The 21017-nt window shown below is 43.6% G+C and overlaps 2 protein-coding genes across 6 annotated transcripts in view; both read left to right on the top strand.

Moving 5' to 3' along the window:
- The window catches only part of SNX9 (sorting nexin 9), a 60163-nt gene extending 52621 nt beyond the window's left edge, over nucleotides 1-7542 (top strand). For all 3 annotated transcript variants that reach the window (XM_052672574.1, XM_052672564.1, XM_052672553.1), the window contains exons 15-18: nucleotides 575-664; nucleotides 1256-1370; nucleotides 2763-2854; nucleotides 5568-7542. In XM_052672574.1, coding sequence (XP_052528534.1) covers nucleotides 575-664; nucleotides 1256-1370; nucleotides 2763-2854; nucleotides 5568-5615 — 345 coding nt within the window. In that variant the 3' untranslated portion in view covers nucleotides 5616-7542. The remainder of the gene's footprint in view (nucleotides 1-574; nucleotides 665-1255; nucleotides 1371-2762; nucleotides 2855-5567) is intronic.
- Nucleotides 7543-17426: 9884 nt separating this feature from the next.
- Nucleotides 17427-21017, top strand: part of SYNJ2 (synaptojanin 2) — a 68717-nt gene continuing 65126 nt past the window's right edge. The window contains exon 1 of one of the 3 annotated variants that reach the window (XM_052672143.1): nucleotides 17427-17577. Coding sequence is in view for 2 of the 3 variants with exons in the window: in XM_052672052.1 (XP_052528012.1) it covers nucleotides 19842-19962 (121 nt within the window). In the remaining variant the exon portion in view is untranslated. Of the gene's footprint in view, nucleotides 17578-19602; nucleotides 19963-21017 lie in introns of those variants that run through there. The other 2 variants (XM_052672052.1, XM_052671978.1) reach the window with 2 other exon arrangements.

Below are 21017 nucleotides of genomic sequence, written 5' to 3'. Positions count from 1 at the left end.
CCAAATCTTCCTACTTTTCATTATGCCTTGATGTGCAATTGCCTGCTGCAGTGCAATTGCCTACTACGGTAACAATCTAGTTTAAATAAATCCAGATTTTATATTGGTATTCAAGCTATAAATCAGTGTTTGCAGAGTGTTTAAGATTCGTTTCCAAAATATAGAGCCTAATTTGAAGGCTGAATCTGGAAGCTCTTACACAGCCTCACAATTAAGCAACTGAGGAGATGCACCTGTATAGGTACACATATAGCAATGGGGTTGTTGCTTGAAATTGCAGTTGCTAGGACTAGAAAATCCTGTGAGAATTTGGGGGAAAGCACTCACTTCATAGGCCAGTGTTAAGGAGAACAAAGAACTGAGGCTTTTTGTTATTGGTGCTCAAAAGCTTACATTTTAATAAAGACCTGTTTAAATTTGGAAAAACTTGCAACAAACAATTAAGCTTTTCACTTACTTTTCTCTAGTCTTCCCTTTCTTCCCCACCCCATTTATTGGCTTCATTATTTCTTTACTGTGTCTGTGGTATTAATGTCTCAGGTAGTTTTAACAATGCATACACTTTATTTATTAGCCAAAGAAAGATCTGCACTTCCTGATGGAAACAAATCATGAGTATAAGGGATTTCTTGGTTGCTTCCCTGACATCATAGGAGCTCATAAGGTACGTGAGGGACGTTTACTCACAGGAGTTGGGCAGTGGGAAGACCTGCATGGGGAAGAACAAATGTTATTCCAACAACATAAACAGGGTTTTTTGAATATTGTTTGGCATGAAAAGGAAAGTGCAGTCTAAATCCATTGTTAAGGAGGAGGCATTTCTTTTTACCGTTCCTGCTTGTGACTTGAGGGTTTTCTTGAATCATGTTATATTGCAGTGAATTGTAGTCTCTTGGAAAACAGTGTTTGTCTTCTGAATATTGCGTAACATGTGGGTAAGGTTCTGCAGGCATTGGTAGTTTGAAGTTTTTGATGTCTCCTATGTCATTCTGCTGAATTTTGGAACCTGATCCTTTTGTCTACTCTGTGTGTATTTTTGCTTATTACTGCCTTTACCAAGCTCAATTTCTTGGTTACCATGTTCCTGCCTGTGTTTTAAGTCGCATCTTGCAAGCAGTGGAGCAAAATAACAAACCTATCAGTCATTCTGCGTGTATATTGTGCAACATCAAAATGTGGCTAGTGGAATTGTAGATGACTGTGAAGACCTTTAAGTTGGCTACTTGTTTAATCTTTCTTTGTTTGCTTTCTACAGGGAGCAATAGAAAGAGTGAAGGAAAGTGACAAATTAGTTGCAACCAGTAAAATAACACCACAGGACAAACAGAATATGGTGAAACGTGTGAGCACAATGGCTTATGCACTACAAGGTAAAACAAGTTTGGAGCTAAATGGCAATATTGTAGAGCTGAAGGATTTTTAAGTAAGAAAATCTTGGCAAAGAATCTTTGTTCTACCAGAAATTGTTGTTACCTATTTGTTTTCCTAGAATTACAGCTGCTTTTCTGCCTCACTTTTTTGTTTTTCTTCTTTTATTTGCTTTTAATTGCATTTCCAAAATGTGTATTTTCTGTGGTAGCAATATGACATTTGAAATAAGAGCATCCCAGAGTACTAATTCTTTCGTTTTGAAATCACAGTGAGTCTCAAAATAAAGCCATGGGCCTTGGTGCAGGAAGCAGTTGAGAACATGTATGTGTTTTTCCGACTCAGAGTTTAATCAGGCATGATCCAGTTGAGTGTCATGTTCTTGTAGATAAGACTTAATTTCCTGGATGTTCTTCAAACTTTTTTAGGTTAGAGATGTTGGAAATAGGAGATGTAATAAACAGCACCTTTTGAAAAAAAAAAAAAAAAAAAAAAAAAAGGAATTGAGGAGTCAGAGTTCAGGCCTGCACATTATTAGACTCTAAAGTGCATCCTGATACTGCCCTCAATGCGGTTACTCATTGCTGAGTGTTTTAGCTTCTTTTAGCTGACTTGAAGCTAAGAGTACTTGGTAGTTTACAGGGAGAAGGCAATGCAGCACGCAGAGCCAATTAAAGAACAAAAATCTCCTCCCTTCCTTCTCTCATCGTTTCTTCCTAGATGTAGTGATGTAAAAGTATTGTTCTGTTCAAGTGGTAATCTGTGGGAATCATGGGAAAAGACCTTGAGGATGGCTGTTACAGTCTCAAATGTTTTTTCTCCCTCTATTGATAGCTCAAAGTACATTTCACTTATTTCAGCTATAAGCTGTGATCTGACAGAAGATGCAGAAATTGGTGAAAGGAATGGCTTCAGTGATGCAGTTTCTCAGATTCCTTCTGAAATGGTCAAGAATGGGTCAAACTGGCTGTATCTTTGTTTTATCTGAATATTTACGGCTGTGCCTGAACTCATTTGTACCCTTGGAAGTCTGAATTCCCAAGCCAAATATGTTTGAAAAACTTCCCAATAGGACAGTTAACCTCAGTAAGACAAAATCCTGTTTGTTTTCTATATCAAGTCTTTGTACCCCCGAGTATTGTAACAAGAACCTGGCTTTACCCAGAAAGCGTTAGTGCTTCAGCAGTGAGTATTTGACACCCTACCAATTGTGTGTATGGTTCCATCATAACTTCAGCACTGCAGGCTAAACAGATTGTGGGCACGTGAATAGGAAATACACTGGCAGGGCTGGACACTGAGCTTGTTGCACAATAACTAACCTGAAGTAAGGGAAACCTTTCCTAACTATGAACACTTCTCTTGAATGATTTGCCTCCTGGATCTGATTGCAGCTGAGATGAATCACTTCCACAGTAACCGGATTTATGACTACAACAGTGTCATTCGTCTTTATTTGGAGCAGCAGGCACAGTTTTATGAAACGGTAAGATGCAGTATTTTGGTGCCATTTTCCTGGCACGTACTGCACTGAACTTTTATGAGAAATTCTCATTATGTTTAGTCATCTTTCTGTATGAACCTCTCCCAGTACGATATTTGGAAAAGAATTGTAAAAGGGAGGGGGGTGAAGCCCCCGTGAAAGAAGAATGAGTGACATATTTCCTTACAGATGCTGTTCTTGTGTGCGTGGCTATGTGATATTAAACCTAAAATACCGTGGTGAAAAACTTTATTGGTGCTAATTGATAGCTTGGTTTTTCTAGTTGTTGTCAGTTTCGTTTGGTTTTCTCAGTGCCACTTCTGAGGTTACAAAGAACTTGTTTTAGATTCGTGCACGCAGATATTACCAAACAGTCCTGAAAAATGCTGTAAAGAAGACCTCCTGCAACAAATTCAACAACAGCAAATAAATAAATAAATAAATAAAACCATTTGAATGAAACTTTTGTCCCAAAGTGTGGAAGGACAAAGGGAAGCTTCTCTGATTTACAGTCTGATGTATAGGCGTGTGGGGTGGCAAATCAGTGATTTGGTGACTTATCTAATATGTCCTTATTTAACATTGCTCTTATCCATGTTATTCTTTCTAGTTTATGAAATGCAACTTGAGAGGAATTTTTCTCATCTGATGTGTTGGTAAAATGTCTGAGTATGCTAGAAGCTGGCTAGACTTAAAGGGGTAATTAGTAACTGGTTGCACTTCATGTAGCAAGAAGTGGCACTTCAGTGGATATCTTCAGTTGCTGAAAATACCAGATCCCCTATCAGGTCACCTTGCTCTGGCTCGTCTGATGCAGCCAGGCGCATATGTTTCCCTTAAATTCCTTCTATCTTTTGTCCCAGTTCTTAACCTCTTCTCGTTGAAGCCTTGACACTCTCCTTGTACTGAACTTCCTCTTTCACTCAGCACAGGGACCAGATCTGTGTTCACATGTAGGGTGCTGGCTATCATGGGAGCTGTGGAAAGAGCCCAGGAACTCTGTTCTGATGTGTAGCCCTGTTCCAGGAGATAGATTTCCTGTTCCAGGAGATAGATAGATGAAAAGCTTGGTTTTGTTCCTGTAGTCCCCCTGAATTATGGATATCAGAACATCATTGATACATTGGTAGCTAGACCTTCCAAGTAGCTATAGCTCCACTATATGTAAGGCTTATGGCATAAGCAAGCTTGTGTAATCTCACATGGAAGGAAAAGACACCTCTCCAGAAAGAATTATTGCTTCTTTCTTCCAGCCAACTGCAAGTCAGATCCAAAGCAAGCAGAAGAGTGACAGTAGTGGAGCAAAGCAGCCCCCCTTGTCTCCTTAGAAACGGCTGACAAGCCTCTAGCATAACATCAGTCTATGTTCAGATGTCCAGTAGAAAGAACTTTTGGCCAAATAGTTGCACTTCCTGAAAGCCATGCTTGATTCACTGGCTTTTACAGTGCATAGTGCATTGCTGGAGAACCTAACAGGCAGAGTGACAGCACTGCCCATGGTACTGTCAGGTGAAAGTACAAAATGAGCAAGGCAAGAAGTATATGTGTGAGCACAAGCATCTCTATAACTGAATGCTTTGCAAGTCCTATGTGTACAAGCCAGCAGAGTTGTGCTTTCTGAGCATCACAAAATTTGACCTTTGAATAGCAGGAAGGTTTGTTGCTTATTGTGATGCTGGTTTTTTTTCCTTTTTTGTCAGGAGTGAGTATGAAAAGTGAGGTTTCTCTGATCTGCTTGTAGCAGGCCAGGCAATTGGCATTCGCTATTGCTTTCAGAATGCATGAAAAAGGATAAGGCTGATTACAACAGAGAGAACTCTATGTGATTTGAATTTGGGGCGGACCTGTGTGGAGTCAGGCTTTGAACTCAGTGGCCCTTGTGGGTCCTTTCCAGCTTGGGATATTCTGTGATTCTATGATTAACAGGATGTGTACTTCCTGTGTCTCAGCATGTAGAAAAAAAACAAGCCACAGAGAATTAATGCATGTATGTAATAACCTTTTGTAATAGCTCCTGAAGCATAAGGTGAGCCTATATTATACTTAGCAAAAAGTCTAGCTCTGTTATACTGCAGTAACAGACTATCTGAATATTACGATGGCATGAAGAGGGATGTAGCTTACAAACTCAGTGGGGCTTGGAGGAGAAAAAAGCAAAGCAAAATTACTGCTTTGTTTTTTCTCATACCTGAGTGCACCTGGGATTTTGAACTCAGAATATTTGCAGTCAAATAAATGAAGTCAGTGATCCTCTTTGTGAGGGAGAGTTGGATTGCTGGAGGCTAAGGAGCGTGAGGAATTACTGGTGGCTTATATCAAAGCCAGGAACAATTTCCAGCCATTAATAGCCACATTTATTGATTACATATTTCTGCTGACTGCCTTCCAAGGCCGAGGCCGTTCATTACTGCTGTGTAAACAGATCTTTTGTTTCTGACAGTTCTGACATAGTCTTTTTCAGGAGAAGGCGACAACAAGTCAAAGTTGGGATACGTGGACTGCATGGAACTCCCTTAAATACTGTGTTGTATTTGTGGTGTTAAGAGAGCAGCTGAACAGTGTTGACAGTCTTGTACTTGTTGGGGGGTACTGAGGAAAGACAGCAATTTTTGAAAGATGAGGGAAGGCTTTGTTTGATTTCTTGCCTGCCTGCACTGTTATTTCTGCATAGTGTAAAGTGACTGCCCAGTAAGTATGTTCTGTTTTTCTGTTTCAGATTGCACAGAAGCTGAGGCAGGCACTCAGCCGCTTTCCTGTGATGTAGAGAATAAGGAGTACTCAACGACGAAGAACCACCTTGAAGTGCTTTTCTGATCTGGGGGCAATGCCAATAAAAACTTGTTAGCCTTTGCCAGCCAAAAAATGAATCAGTTATGGGGAAAAAAAAAAAAAGAATTATATAAAATGTTTACTTTATCAGCCTGAATCCAGAAGATAATGTTCTTTTTTTAATCTTGGATGCTCTCCCCTTTGTGTCATTATTTAAGCAAAAACAGCTAGATAATGCTGTCGGTTGTAGGGTTCTAAATCATCAAACTGGTATGTTGCCATGGACCTTGTGCAGACTTGCATCTATCAGATGCTATTCCAAAAATTCTTTGTCAGCGTCAGAATTACAATTTTTGTAAGTGAGGAAGCGGGTGAGCTTGGGAAAATGATTTCCTACTCATTATACTCAGTTCTCCAGCAATTCAGTAGCCAGAAGGGATTGTATTTGTGACTGTTTCTAGTATATGTTGATGATAATCGGCTGAGCAAACAGTTGTTCTAAGTTTTGCTTCCCACACGTGGCCATGGCATACCGCTCCCACTGTGATTTCTGGTAAATATAATTCGCTCTTCTTTCTTCTTTTCTTGGTAACTAAACCTTATTCTTGTGGCACAACACCTCAGAGCTTCTGTCAGGCTCTTTCTTTCTCGCTATGCACTGTCTAAGACGAAGTACAAACAAGGAAAGAGCCATTCAGGAAGGTGTGAAAAACAGTTTTCCATGCCAGCATTTTGACACCCACAGTGTTAGGCCAAAGGGCACTGGTGTTCCTCAGAGCTGTACCTCTTTGAGAGTTTTAAGCCTTTCAGTAAAGGGGACCCTCACGTCTTCACAAACTGATGTAAGACCTCCAGTTCTGGCAGAGCTCAGGTCTTCATGTTGCAGTATGGTGTGCTGTTGGCTTGGGTTTACTTTCTGTTACTTTCTAATGCAAACAGAAAGGTGACAAAGGTACGTCAGTTATCACACAAATGTACTTTGCTCATCATATCTGAAGTTGAAGTCACGTTTCTTAGTACTAAAATATCACCTGGGGCCTGGGCTTTTTATAACAGCGCTGTTCTAAGTGGGCACCAACTACAGTAATTCATGTAACGCCATAAGCAATCCAAAAAGCCAAAGTGCAATTTTTTTTTTTTTTTTTGCAAAAATATGACTAGAATCTAAATATTTTAGCTAACTTTTAAAGCAAAGGCATTTTCCCATAAGCCATTCTAGGAGACGGGTACTGTCTGCTGGTTGAATAGTTGCCTTACTCGATTTTGCATTGGTGTTATTTTTGTGTGCTAGAAGGAAAATCTAGGTCTGCCTGAATAACCTGAAACCAAAATATAAGAGACTTCAGCCTAAGTCCAGATGCTTCTCAGTGTCATGGGTTTTGTTCACGTTTTATAAACCTTGTCTTTCTCTCCTCCCAATTCTAGTTGTTCGCTTCCAAAATTCCATAGCGCAGTGTTGTTTGATACAGCCATTTAAATATGTACAAATTGTAAAGAATGTGTATAAATGTTTTACACCAAATGTAAGAACTGCTTGCATGCAGAAGCAGCTTATATAATAAATTGTTACAATGTGTACAGTACATTCTGAAATCACTTTTTCAAGCCAGCATTTTTTTTAGCATTTGTATATTCACTTTTGGTAATGAAATCTCTTTGTAATGAATTCTTCATTTGGGAGGGGGAAGGAGGGTTCTTTTTACCAATCTTTGAATAGCTCCATATGCACTAAAGTTGAAAGTTCTTTACTTTGAATAGATTGTTTTGGAATCTACATGTAAGCTGTGCATTCCCGGTGCAGGGAAGCTGTGACAGTAGCGACTGTGTCAGAGATGCAACATTTTGGCAAAAAAGGAAAACTGTTTAAGGACTTCAAGTAAAATGAAGTACAACTGATAATAAATATTTATCTATACCCACAAGACTATTTTTTTTTCTTTGAAATGATCACATTGCTTTTCACAGGGTGATGCACTGTGAGTCAAATCCTCCTTACGGCTTTTCATTGGCTTTCACACAGTGGCCAGCAGAAGAATGAGGAAGGATCCATGTGCCTTCCATAAAGCAGGCACCCGAACATAATAACAGTGCTCGTTGACTGCAGAACAGCCAAGGCTAAGCGTATGTTGTGAGATTTCATTATTCAGGTCAGTCTGGCTCGTGGTTGATGGAACCCTCCTGACTGCAAATCAGTAGGAGAGCACAGTGCTACTGTGTATTCGTGGCTCTGTGACAGCATGGTGTTGACCCAGAATGGAAATTAGATTGTCTTTGGTGTTGTTTGTTTGTTTGTTTTAAATTGGATGTGATTAGTGGCACAGGCTGGGGGATTTGGGAGCAGCAGAAAGCCTTCACTCTGAAGATGCAGCCAGAAAACAAAATAAATTAGAGTAAGATGTGAGCAGTGCCATCCTGCATTTCATTTGTCATAGCTGAGTAATTAATCCCTAGGGTAGCAAAAGGCCTTAAAACTGTTTTCAGACTTATACTTGGCCTTTGCTCTTTGAGTTAGTTTTAATAAAGTCCTCTTGTTAAAGTGTGACACTTTTCATTTAGGGCTGAACAAGAAGGTGTATTATTTATTATTTTCTCTTGGCAGCAGACTTTTGCTTCTCTTAGTTTTCCTCTTACATCTACTGTCTGTAGAGACCTGCATTTCTTGATTATTGTTTAATAAATTTAGTTTGTCTTAGCAAGTATTTATCAGTTCAAGGTCACTTCTAATTGACATTACCTTCTGTCACAATCAAATCTCAGTAGATGCACATCTAAAATTGTTACTCTTAATTGGTATCGTTGGTGTTCTGAATTCTTTCCCTCCCTCACACTGCCTTGGAAAGAAAAAATCAAATTGATTAACTGTTCTTGTAGGGGGCTCACAAGGCTGAGAACAACAAAGGGAGGTGTCACACTGACAACGCATCTGCAGTTAAGCATGGCATTCGGCGAGGGGAGGGAAGAGCACTGCATGTTACCAAAAGTGAAAAGTGACCTGGGACTGAAACGGGTGCCTAAGAGTCTCCTTTCTGAGCAGTGTGTTCCTTGACCTAGGAAAGAACAGGGCGATGTGAAAGCAAACACTCAGATCTCCAAAAATGGAATCTGTACATATGTGATTTCAGTAAATTAATCTGCTCTGAATGGGCATGATTCTGCCTACAGCTGTCTGTGCAGGCATGTTGGTGCTGGGGAGGCAGATGGACAGGTGTTCTTACCATTTGCTGTACCAGGTGTCAGAACCCTCCCAGTATCTTGCTGACAGGATCTGAGGGGCAAATGAAATATCACGTGCCACTAACGTATGAGGAGACTGAGAATGCAAGCCAGCTGCTAATTTGGAGGAAGGAATTTGATACTGAAATTCAGCTAAATTCACAACCTCGCTTCCCAGCCCCTCCGCAGCCGCCTCCTCCTCCTCCCTCGCACCTCCCTGCCACCCCATGCTTTGCTCCACAGCTTCTGACAGTTTGCAGTGGTAACGTTTCTGACACATGCGAAAAGTACCTATTAAATAACTTGTCATATCATCTACCCACATCCACCTGCAATTACATGATGCCTCAGTGACTAATGAGTTTGGTTACCCGCTGACGACGTGAAAATAGTGAGGCAGCCAAGTGGAGTATACTCGACATGGCCTGCGAAGAGCGTGCACTCATCTTTCTGTACCAAAGGAGGTGGAAAAGGGGCTGAAAATGGGACCTTCAGAATGTGAGGGGCTGGCTTCTTATTTATAACCTATGTGAAATGTTGGAAGAGTTGTGAGTCCTAACACATCAGCACTAATAATGCAGAAGCAAATTAGCAGGGTTTCAGATCTGTAATTACATCTAGACCACTAGGTTAGACAGGATACCCAGTGTTGTACACTACAGTCCTTTGTATACAGAGTGGTGGCATCTTCTAGGATGAATTCTCTAAGGACAATATTCAGGTAAAAGTAATTGGCAGATAACATCGCTGTTACATGCACAACACAACAGATCACAAATTCTTTGTAACATTTCTAAATCTAAATAGATGGTTCACTTCTTAATTCTGTAAATGAAAGGTTAAGCAAAATGTATCCATTCCTTCTGCTTCCATCTCTGCTCAATGCTTTTTGGACGACAGTACCTCCCTGCTCTCCTGTGAGAGCATTGCCTGCAGTGCTTTCTGGACTCACAGGAATCTCTTACGCATGATGTAAATTGCACTGTGTTCGCTTTGGGAACAGCTCTGAAGTTCTGTCTGCCCTCCTGGGGCAGAGGACATAGCTGTTACTGCTTTCTAACCATTCTGTAGGGCTTTCCTCATGGTTTCCTTATCACATTATTAGCACAACAGTGGCAGGGGCCTGAAGTATTTACTGGCAATTTTCAAAGTCCCTTTAAGTGTTTATATGAGAATCTCCGCTCCCCTTTTTTATTTTCTTTAGCTGAGTAATTTCCAGTGACATTCTGGAAGCTCAGTCCTTCAGAATCCCGGAACAAGGGAGAGCAACTGTTTATCCACTGTTCATCTATTTATATTATTTTTAATCAGATTCTTTCCAAGCCGGCCCCAAGATCCTGTCAAATGTGGTGCACACAATACGATGAGTCACCACATCAAACCATTGCCAGAGGGGAAGCGCCTCAGAAGTGAGGGCCATGCAGGGCTGAAGGACAGTTTTCTTTCTGTTGCTTGGTTCCTGACTAGCATTTCTAAGCTCAGTAGAGATTTTGTTTAAAAACTCAACAGCTGGAAGGTAAGTTTTGCTGTAGTAGCGCAGCAGATGCTGAATACAAAGCCCACATCTCACTGCTGGAGCAAAGCTGTGGTATTCAGCTCTGCCCGGCAAGGTTCCCAACTGCTGTGCTCTGCAGGACTGCACTGCTCAGTGCTCGCTGTACTTGCAAAGAGAGATGAGGAAAATCTTCATTTGCCTTCCCTGCTTAAATAGGGCACTGTCCTGGCCTTTACTAGATTGCACCTAGTAAACTGACAGCAATAATGTCTTTATCCAAGGCCAGCCTTTGGGAAGGAGCAGGAATACAAGTTTCTTTCCCAGTATAAGCATTTTTGCCCTTACTTGGCAATAGATGAGAAACTAGTTAGAAGTAACACTGGCCTAGCTGCTGCCTATAAGCACTTGGTTGTGCAGGACTCTGGTCTGTTTCTCGCTGCTGTGAAGCTAGAGAGCAATATTCATCCTGGGCCCACTTCTGCAGCAGGGAGGACAAGATGGACACGTGTGCCTCTGCCCGCTTCCCCTGCCACCTGAGCTGGAGGACGAAGATGCTCAAGAGCACATGGGTTCTGCTCCAGCCAGGTCAGCCTTCCGAGTGGCAGCTGCTGGGCTGGCACTGAGCCTGGGGTACACTCTTGTCAATGAGGCACACAAAACTCAAAGAGCATCACTGCTTTTATCCAGGCTACAAACTCTGCATTAGCCTTTCCGTGTGGAACAGATCTTGCATCGGTTCTGGCCCTTCCACGAAGCTTGCAATAAATCTCCAGGACCAAACAAAGTTTATTTCAAATTTCTGGAAGGAGTAAAGAGAGAATTCAGCTGAACCCCTACCAAAATATGCAGAAAATATCAAGATAGCCACTCCATAAGGAAAGCACATGAAAGCAGTCATTGCACCATCTCTAAAAGCCACAGAAGGCATTTGCAGGGATGGCTGAGATGGAATTACGCACAAGGACTGCTACTTGACAGAACCGGACAAGAAGCAGCAGGGAACAGAGCAGGAGAAGGGAGGGCTGGTGATCAGTAAGGGTGATGGTAGCGTAAGGAATGGGAAGTAAAAGCAGGATAATGGGCTTAAAATGAGCCTAGCTGCAGCTCCTGCAGCATTCAATCAGCGGAGCTGATCAGCCCTAGAGGAGCCCCCTCGCTGCTGTGATGTGTGCCACGAGCACTCCTCAGCCCAGCAGGGATTAACGAGGGCTGCAGACAGTGTAACCCAAGACTCCCGCACTGGGGTAGGGACAGATCGTTCCTGGCCAACCTCAGCCTCTCCTCATGGTTTGTGTGTGAACAGCAGACGTGGCACAGGTCAGGAGAACAGGCAATGCCTTTTATAAGTGCGATGTGAATCCTTGTTTCGTTGAAGCAGAACGGCACACCTAAGTAAACATGTCACATTGTCAAAAAACAAACAGAGGCAAGACAGCCAAATGAAAGCCAATCAAAGTTCAGTTGTAACAAAGTCCAGGGATTTAATTGCTACATTAGGAATAACACAGCATACCAAAATGGTTGTTCAAATAATTCTAAACCATGGTATTTCCTCAGTCCTTCTCTTCCTGGCCCGCTCCCCTCACTCAAGCTGCGCGCATTCAGCCAGCTGCCCCTCCACAGCCACACCAACAGAGATACGCCTCTCTCCAGATCTCTTTCCCTTTCAAGGAAAGCAAGCTGTGCACTTTGCACTCACCACAGAGATGCAGATAAATTACAGCACTGTGAAATAACTCTTTATGCAGTTTGCTCTGTTGTACTATTTTAGTTTTTATTTGTTCCACACAGGCAACACTTCTCCAGTTCCTGGCTGGTGTTGTACTGAACTGCACTAAGTGCTCTGCCTTGAACTGATCGATGTTCACTGTCACTTCAGTTGCCCAGTCCAAGACAGATCATCGCAAAGCTGCTGAAGAGGATCACTTGACATTTATTGCCCAGTACCATTTTTTAAAGCTTTAAAAACTGTATAAATACTTAAGCCTTTCAGACAAATGAGTACGATCTCTTTCCTTCACATAAGCTGTTACTATGCTCCTCTTTCTCCCTCTGCTTTCTTGTCTGAAACCCCTCCCAGATCTGAAAATGAATGGCTAGGGCTTCCTAAATCATGAGGAGACATAAATACTGCAAAGCATCTCTTAGTAACATGAAATAAGAGAAACAAGATTTACTTGAACTTAAAATCACCACATACATTGTATTGGAGAAAACTAAAATGAAAAAACAACAACAACAACAACAACAAAACATTGACATGGTAATAGAAAACTGGTTTGTGCAAGGCAGTTTGGGTTGCTTTGAGAGGGTGGTTGAGTCCATGGCAATTAGTTGGTATCTGTGTATAATCAGCAGTCCATTATCAAAGGCACTGCCCAGAAATTCTGTATTGGAAGGAGTATGAAGCAGCAAATCCTGAACCTTACATCTAAGGACTGCCTCCCATGGGAACATGCATGTGAGAACTGGAGTTCTGGATTATATTTAAGCTTTGGGAGCAATGAGCCTACTGCCAGTGATGGAAGCTGAAGGCTCTCTTTGTCCGTATCCACAAGGTGGTGGCACTGAGTGCTGGAGAGCTGTTGTGCTCTGCCATGCTACCAGCATGGTGCTACTGCTGATTGCTGCTGCCACACGCTTTGTCCAAAGCAGTTTTCCAGACAGGACTTTGAGATTTTTCTGAAGAAAATACAGAAAAAGTTAAAATGCTGATAATACAGTCACTGACTCAAGATGAAGAGTCAAAGAACAGCATTCTGCTTTTCCACAGAGTGTTCTCCAAAGTAAGTTATCTTTTTCTTTTGGAAAGCAGTGATCTCATGCACTCTTGGCACAAACTCATGTTTTTGGAGGTAAGCACTTTGCTTCTAAAAACCTACTGATGTCATGATTTGACTGCTTAAAAGTGGTGTCCTCGAATGGACCACTCTCTTCCCTCCTCCCTGCCTTCTTTTTGTCCAATTACTTGACCAAATCTGAAACTTCCACAAAGACAAACTGTATCCAACATTCACTTCACAAAAAGATCTGTGGTTTTGCTTTAGCTTTGTATTATGCATGCAAGAAAAACAGACCTGGAATGTGAGACTACTTTACAGTATCAGACCTACTGTGTTTATAAATGCATTTCTATGAAGACAGAATACGTGCTCATGTAGCTAACAATTAGAAAATGCTACAAATGCAAATAGTGAGCATTGAAAATAAATGCACTTAAAGTGCCCCATTATCCTTCTAGGTGTTCAAACAATCCCTATTAAAGGTTATAGATCAAAATTCTTAGAAGATGTTCTCTCTCAAATATCCAGTTGCACTGAAGGCAGACTCTAGTTCAGTAAGAGTTACATAAATCAATATTAATTAGAATCAGGTATTGAATGCAGAAGCTCCTTTACCCCCACCCTCTCCTCCCACCCCCTCATTGTTCTTTTTAATTATTTACACTTTACTTTCACATTCATCTTCTGTATCATAATCAGCTTCTGGTTGTATTCATGTGTTTTCTGCGTAGTCTAGCTAGTTATAACACCAACAGGCAATGAAACTCAAGGATTATGAGCAACCAGGAAATCTCTATTCTTCCTTCTTACAAGCATGGAGTAGGATGAATGTGCTGCACTGGGCCAACGCCCTTTCTCTTTCAGTGCCCTGTGGCAACAGTAGTTACAACATAGCAGAGAAATGTCACAACAGGCAACCTGAGATTGGCTGTTTCTGCACATTTCTTCACAGTCAGTTCATGTACAAGGGGGCGGCCTCTGTCGCCTTATCAAAACCGCGTACCTTGATACAGAGTAATCACGGAAGTGCTTTCATGTTTCAACAGGAGCATACACGATTTATCCAAATATTAAAGAAAAGACCTTTTGCCCACTGAAAAAAACCTCCCAGCTTATGTGCCACATCTCTGTCTCTGTAGACATTAAGCATTTTGCTTTGAATCCGAACATTCTATTTTACTAAGTGCTTTGGTTTTCCTGTGAGGAGTTTAAGGAAATTAGGCAAGAAGCAGAGGAAAACTTTGTGGGTTTCAAGTCCTTTGAACACAAGAGAGGAATACCTATGACTAATCACGAGCCTGTCAGCTGGAAGAAAGCACAAAAATTGTATCTGGTTGTCTGGTCACTCTTACCGCCTAAACAAATGCTGCCTGACTAAGGCTGCTCATCTGCACATACTTTTGGGATGAAGAACTTTAAACTTTAAAACAGCTGTTGTTACTGAAAATAGTATCTTAAGAAAAGGCAATTATCTGTGAAAGTAGTGTCTGCCTTTTCAGGTAGATGTCTTTGATTTAGCATACATACAGTCAAAGTCAGTGGAAGAGGAGGTGAGAAATTCCACTGACCTCCCAACAAGACTTCAAACACAGTTTTTTCATTGGCAGCACTTGCAAAAGTTAGCCCTTCACCAGAGAGCCTCTCAGCTCAACTTCAGAGCTTGAATTCACAGCCCGTTTTTTTGCCAACACCGAGCTGCAGCCAGGTAAGCCCTGGCTCAACTCAAGTCCAAAGCCAGTCAGCTTACAGCCCAACTAGCACGAGCAGCTGAACCTGCACTGCTCACACAGTGGAACAACTGCTCAATCGGCAGAAAAACTGCATGCATCAGCAGTCTGGGGGCTGACCTGCTGGAAAGGAGCTCTGCAGAGGAGGACCTTGGTTTTTTGTGGACCACAGGTTGGCCATGAGCCAGCAGTGTGCCCTTGTGGCCAAGAAGGCCAATGGTGTCCTCAGGTGCATTCAAAAAGGTGTGGCATAGGTACAGAAAGTAGGTCGAGGGAGGCGATCCTCCCCTTCTACTCCGCCCTGGAGAGGCCACATCTGGAGAAGTGTGTGCAGTTCTGGGAAAGAAAGCAATGCAGCTCTTAAAGTCCAGCAGAGGGATGCAAAGACAATTAGGGGGCTGGAGCATCTCCCTTTTGAGGAAAGGCTGGACGTCCTGGGAGTGCTCAGCTTGGAGGAGACTGAGGGGGAATCTTATGAGTGCTTATAAATGTCTAAAGGGCAGGTGCCAAGTGGATGGGGCCAAGCTCTTTTTGGCAGTTCCCAGTGATGAGGCAAGGGGCACTGGGCATAAAGTGGAATACAGGAAGTTCTATCTGAACATGAGGAAGAACTTCTCTAGAGTGAGAGTGACAAGAGTTCTGGAACAGACTGCCCAGAGAGGTAGTGGAGTCTCCTTCTCTGGAAATATTCAAAACCCACCTGGACACTTTCCTCTGCAACTTACTGTAGGGAACCTGCTTTAACAGGTGCTTAGACTAGATGATCCCCAGAGGTCCTACAGTTGTCTGATTTACTAGAGAAGTCTCACTTGAGTACAGATCTGTGAGACTACTCATGAAGTCAGCTATATGTTTTAATGCCCTACTAAAGTGGAAGCTCAAATCGTCTTCAATAACCCACTGCTCTCTCCCTCTAGTAATTGGTTGAAAGGTAATAGTGATACAAAATGTTAGCATTAAGTTAATTTTTCCTGCTTCAAGGTCACAGAATGCAGGAGATGCTGCCTGGGAAAAGCTGTAAGCAAGCAGAAAGTTGAAAATGTTGACACTGTCTTAACTAAAGTGTCTGCGTTACTGCTGTAGTATTTGTGGAAAGGTCAAACATTCTTTGTCAAATTCTAAACAGACAAATAAGCAATGCTGATTTATCACTTGTGCTTCTTTTTAAGGAGATGTTGTTGACTTTGTTGAGATACAGTGACCTAGCTTGAGGTATATCAGCCTGTTTCTGGAACAAAATACCAGATGCCTTTTGCACACAAACTTCTTTACACGGTCAGGACAAGAAACCAACCAACATAGGAACATTTTCTCTCAATTTTGTGGAGAATGTAAGAGGTGACATTGAAAGCCCACAGCTACTTTCATAGCAATGCTTGGAGTATTTTAGCCTACGAATGTTGCAAATGCTTCTCTACAGCACATTCTAATTTTAAACAAAAATGTGAACACAATAAAAAGTTTTGCACATTAGCTGCAATAACTAATTGTCTTAAATGTCATCTGCAGGAAAAGCTACTTTGAGGTATTTCCTCTGTTTCTTCTTTGATCACAGTGCCCCAAAATTTATTGGAAATGGCAAAAACCAGAATGTTTCAATGACCTCGAGAACACATTTCCTGTGAGGCATTTGTGACTATGTTCAAGTGGCCATAAATCTCCAAGAACTGTCCTCACTAGTAATCTTTGCTATTTAGATTTAGAGCTTTAAAAAGAATCGCTGTTGCATAAGAATGGGCATGCAAATGTTTGTTCCCACTGTACATCAACAAAGTTTTTTTTAATGTAAGTTCCCCTGTTGCAAAGGCAACTCAGCAGCACACAAAAGCCAACCTGGACATTCATCCATCCCATACCCCAAAGTCTAGGATCTGAGGTTCACACAGCTCTTCCACACATCCCAGCAGACTGCTGAATAATGCAAATTCTGCAGCACTGTTTGGTAAATGCCCTGCTGCCCTTTCTGATGCATCTCTGGATCAGCACACGGCCCCACCTGCTAAGGTCAGCCCCAGGACTCCTTCTCATTAAGGTGGTTATCAGTCCATGAGAGCCTCATTTCCATAAAGACTTGGGAGGGAGTCATTATAATGCACAGCATGTTTCAGAGGTAAACTGGGGGCTGGGAGGGATTAAAAAATAGCAGTGAAACTGAATAATGACTCTGAAGAAGATAAAAGTGTTTTAGAAATCACAGTTGTCCATGGCAGCTGAGGCAACAGCTGAATTTCTCCTGACAGCCAAAGAACCAGGCTGAAAAATTTGTAAAAGATAGAATGGTAGTTGTTTGATGGAGGTGAGTGAACAGGAAATAAACTTTGTCGGCTGGATGCGATCCTGCTATGACAGGGACTCAGCAGTGTTGCCATTTTGTGTGCACTGCATTGCACATAACCGTGGTCAGCAAACATGAGATCTTTAAGACTCCTCCCCCATCTGATGAGGAGATAGACAAAAGGACTTCCCTCCTTCTCCTGTAAATGCAGGAAATGCAAAAAGAGCTGGAAGAACAGGAAATAAAAGTTCACTGAGAAAGGAGGATGAAATAAAAAATAATAATAATAAAAAATTGCTGAGGAGTTAATGAGAGTGTATGGCATGGGTGAAAACAGCTGCTCTAGAGAAGAGAATGGTTTCACCTGGGAGAATCCTCAGCTCCAGAGTTAATAACTTTCCATGTCAAAAACATACAATTGCTCCACAGCAAAAGACAGATCAACTCCAAAAGTAACCTAAAAGGTGAGCCATCAAATTCAATATTTTCTGTTAAAAATTGATTTTTGTGTATTGAATGGTAGTTTGGGTTAAATTAAAATATTTTATCTACCATAAAAGAAGGCAAAAAAAAAAGCCTTTCCATGTCCACTTTGTACATCAGGCAAGGTTCCTTCCTGTAAATATTTTTCTGTGTGAGGGAGGATGGTAAATTGTATGGCTTTAGTCAGCACTCCATCATCCTCTGACAGTTGTGTTCGCAGTCCTATGTTACCTTGTTACTAAGATTACCAAGGAACAGAGCAGCTTTCCCTATGGGAGAGGCTGAGAGAGCTGGATCTGTTCAGCACAAGAAGACAAGACTCTGGGGAATTTCATCAGTGTGTACAAACATCTGAATGGGAGGGTGCAAATGTGAAGACAAGCTCTTTGCAGCAGTGCCTGGAGGCAATGGGCACAAACTGAAGCACTAGAGGTACCCTCTGAACAGCAGACAGTGCTTCTTATGCTTACTTAGACACAAGGAAAAATTTTTTCTCTCAGAAAGTGGTCAGACACTGGAATGACCTGCCCAGGGAGGTGGTGGAGTTCCTGTCCCTGGCTGTGTTCAAGAGGTGTCTGGATGAAGAGCTATGAAATATGGTTTAGTAGCTTCTGGTAGCAATGGTAATAGAAAGACGGTTGAACTAGATGATCTTGTAGATCCTTTCCAACCTTGTGATTCTATGATTCTGTGCTTTGTGGGTGATGAAGCGCTGGCACAGGCTGCCAAAGGCTATGGGGTCTCCTCTGACACTATTATTATTTTTTTTTTAATTTATACAGTAAATTGTATGTTGTAGTTGTTTAACACAGGCAGCAGCCCAGCACCACCAAGCTGTTCACTTATTCACCCCATGTGGGATGGGGCCAGTGAGAAAGGTGAAAACACAGGAACTCGTGGATTGAGACAAAGACTACACAAATAGTGCACAACAAGGAATTTGTTTGCTGCTTCCCATCAGCAGGCAGGTATTCAACCACTCTGCCAAGTGAGGTTCAGGTTGGATATCAGGAAAAATATCTTTTCAGAAAGAGCTGTGAGGCATTGGCATCTGCTGCCCAGAGAGGTGGTGCAGTCACTGTCACTGGAGGTGTTTAATAAATGTGTGGATGTGGCACTGAGGGATGTGGTTAATGGGAATGGTGGGGATGGGTCAACAGTTGAACTTGATGGTCTCGGAGGTTTTTTCCAACCTTAATAGCTCTTTGATTCCAGGAGAGCAAGGCTAGGAATGTCTTGTGGTTCCTTGGGAAGACAAATGCCAGCTCTTCTAGCACAGAGCAGTGCTAAAAGCAGAGAAATTCTCAACTCTGCTCTGCAACAACATTGGTGTGTTATCACCATCACCTTCAGCAAAATTAGAATTTGCTGTGAAAAAAGCTACTGACAGAAACTGCTCATGAATTACAAGCATGGGCAACAGAACAGCATAGCAGCATCCCCAAGTGCCGGCTTACTGTCATAATGGAGTTCACGAGGAATCATTCCTGAAAGGCAAAAGAAACATGTTTAAAAAGCCATCTTTTATTTATTTGTTTTTGATTATTTTAAAACACACAAATGAATGATCCAGGGCAACTACCTGCAGCCATGTGACACAGCTGTCCATAGGCAGCTCTGATTGCTTAAGTGGTATTTCCAGCCTTTCACTTCAAGAAAGCACTTTTCTCTAGGAAAAGAAGTCACCGTGAGAGATGAGAAAGATTTAAGAGCTTCTCGGTGTGCCTTTTGCATAAGACAGCTGTAAGAAAGGCATCTCTTTGCTCTTTAGAAGTGGGTATGATTAAATCACATCCTTTCTTACAACCTCCGGACTCTGAGAGTGCTGCGGTCCCATCGCACTCGTTTCACTCGCACTCTGAACTTTGTGTAAATAGGATTTCTGCTAGAAATCACTCCCAACTGTCTCTGCTCCCTGACGGCGCGGGCAGGACTCGCCCCACCGCCAACGGCTGAGGCCCGGCCGGAGGAGCGGGGCAGCAGCCGGAGCCTGCTGCGCTTACCGCCCCGCTGTGCGGCCGTGGCGAGGCGGTGGATGTCGCTGCTCCTCCCCTCCGCCGCTGGCGGGGCTGGCGGAGCACACCTGCCCCGGAGGAGGAGCCGAAGGGACAAAGTTGACTCCGGAAAGTTTACGAGGGAGCGTGGGTGGGAAGAGAAACGGGGCGAGTGGAAGGGCGCTGCCCAGCCGCGGGCCGCCAGCTCCGTCGGAGACCCGCGGCGCCCGGTGCTGTGAGCGGCGGCTGCCATGGCTCTGAGCAAAGGGCTGCGGCTGCTGTGGAAGCAGGAGCCGGGGCCGAGCGCTCTGCTGGAGGCGCGGGGCCGCCAGGACTGCTTGCTGCTGGAGGCCGGCACCATGGCGGCGCTCAGTAAGTCAGGGCGGGGGCAACGCGCGGCTTTCGCGGGGCACCCGCGGGTGAGGAAACGGCCGGGAGGCGCGGGGCTCTGCGGTCTGCGTGAACAACGCTGCCTCGCCGTGCGCGGGAGGTGGCCGGCTGCTCCCGCAGCGCCAGCCCGGGCCGAGTCCCTCCAGCCTCCTCCGGGCGCCTGTAGGCTCCTCGCGGCCGGGGCGGAGAGGGCTCCAGAGGAGGGTCCCGCTGAAGGGTTGGGACTCGGTGCCCGAAGTTTCTCTCCGGCTGCATCGGTGCCAACTAGCAGATCGGACGTGCAGTTTACGCTCACCGGCAGGTCACAGCGGAGTTTGGCGTGGATGACTTGCCTGAGATTGATATCCCGCAAAGAGAGCTGGCTTCCAGCTGCGTGCCGTGCACGGGTGTGGGCGCACCTGGTGCTCGGTGCGGCGGCCGGGGGCTGTCGGGCAGGGCAGTGGGAGCCACCGGTGTTCTCGGGATCTCCTCATGGCGTGTTGTGGCGCTGCAGTGGGTGACGCTGGGACGCCCGTGGAAAGATTAGCTGATTAGGGGTTGTAAGGTGCAAAAAGTAATGCGGGGGGTCGTTACAGATTGTTGTTAATTGTGGCCGGTTCTTACCTGCTCCGGTAGTTGTGCCCCCGTTGTGGTGTGGAACGCAAACGAGGGAAGAGAGAGCTGAACTGTGAACTGTGGCAAAATGTGTGCGTATGGTGTGCTTTGCACGGTGCCGGTTACGGTGGCCTGCAGAGGAGAGCAACAGGAAGCTGGATTAGATCTTCCATGATACTCTGCGATAAGGCTTCCAGGCTAATCTCGTGTCATCAGTGATAGGACCAGGGGGAATGGCTTCAAGCTACGGCAGGGGAGATTCAGGCTGGACATGAGGAAGTATTACTTTTCAGAAAGGGTGGTCAGGCACTGGAACGGACTGCCCAGGGAGATGGTGGAGTCACCGACCCTGGGGGTGTTCAAGGAAAGACTGGATGTTGTGTTGAGGGACATGGTTTAGTAGGAGCTACTGGGAATAGGTGAACGGTTAGACTGGGTGATCT

This window comes from Tympanuchus pallidicinctus, unplaced genomic scaffold (assembly GCF_026119805.1).
Source record: "Tympanuchus pallidicinctus isolate F22 unplaced genomic scaffold, pur_lepc_1.0 scaffold1, whole genome shotgun sequence".
Taxonomy (NCBI): Eukaryota; Metazoa; Chordata; class Aves; order Galliformes; family Phasianidae; genus Tympanuchus; species Tympanuchus pallidicinctus.
This window is presented reverse-complemented; position numbering and strand designations above follow the sequence as displayed.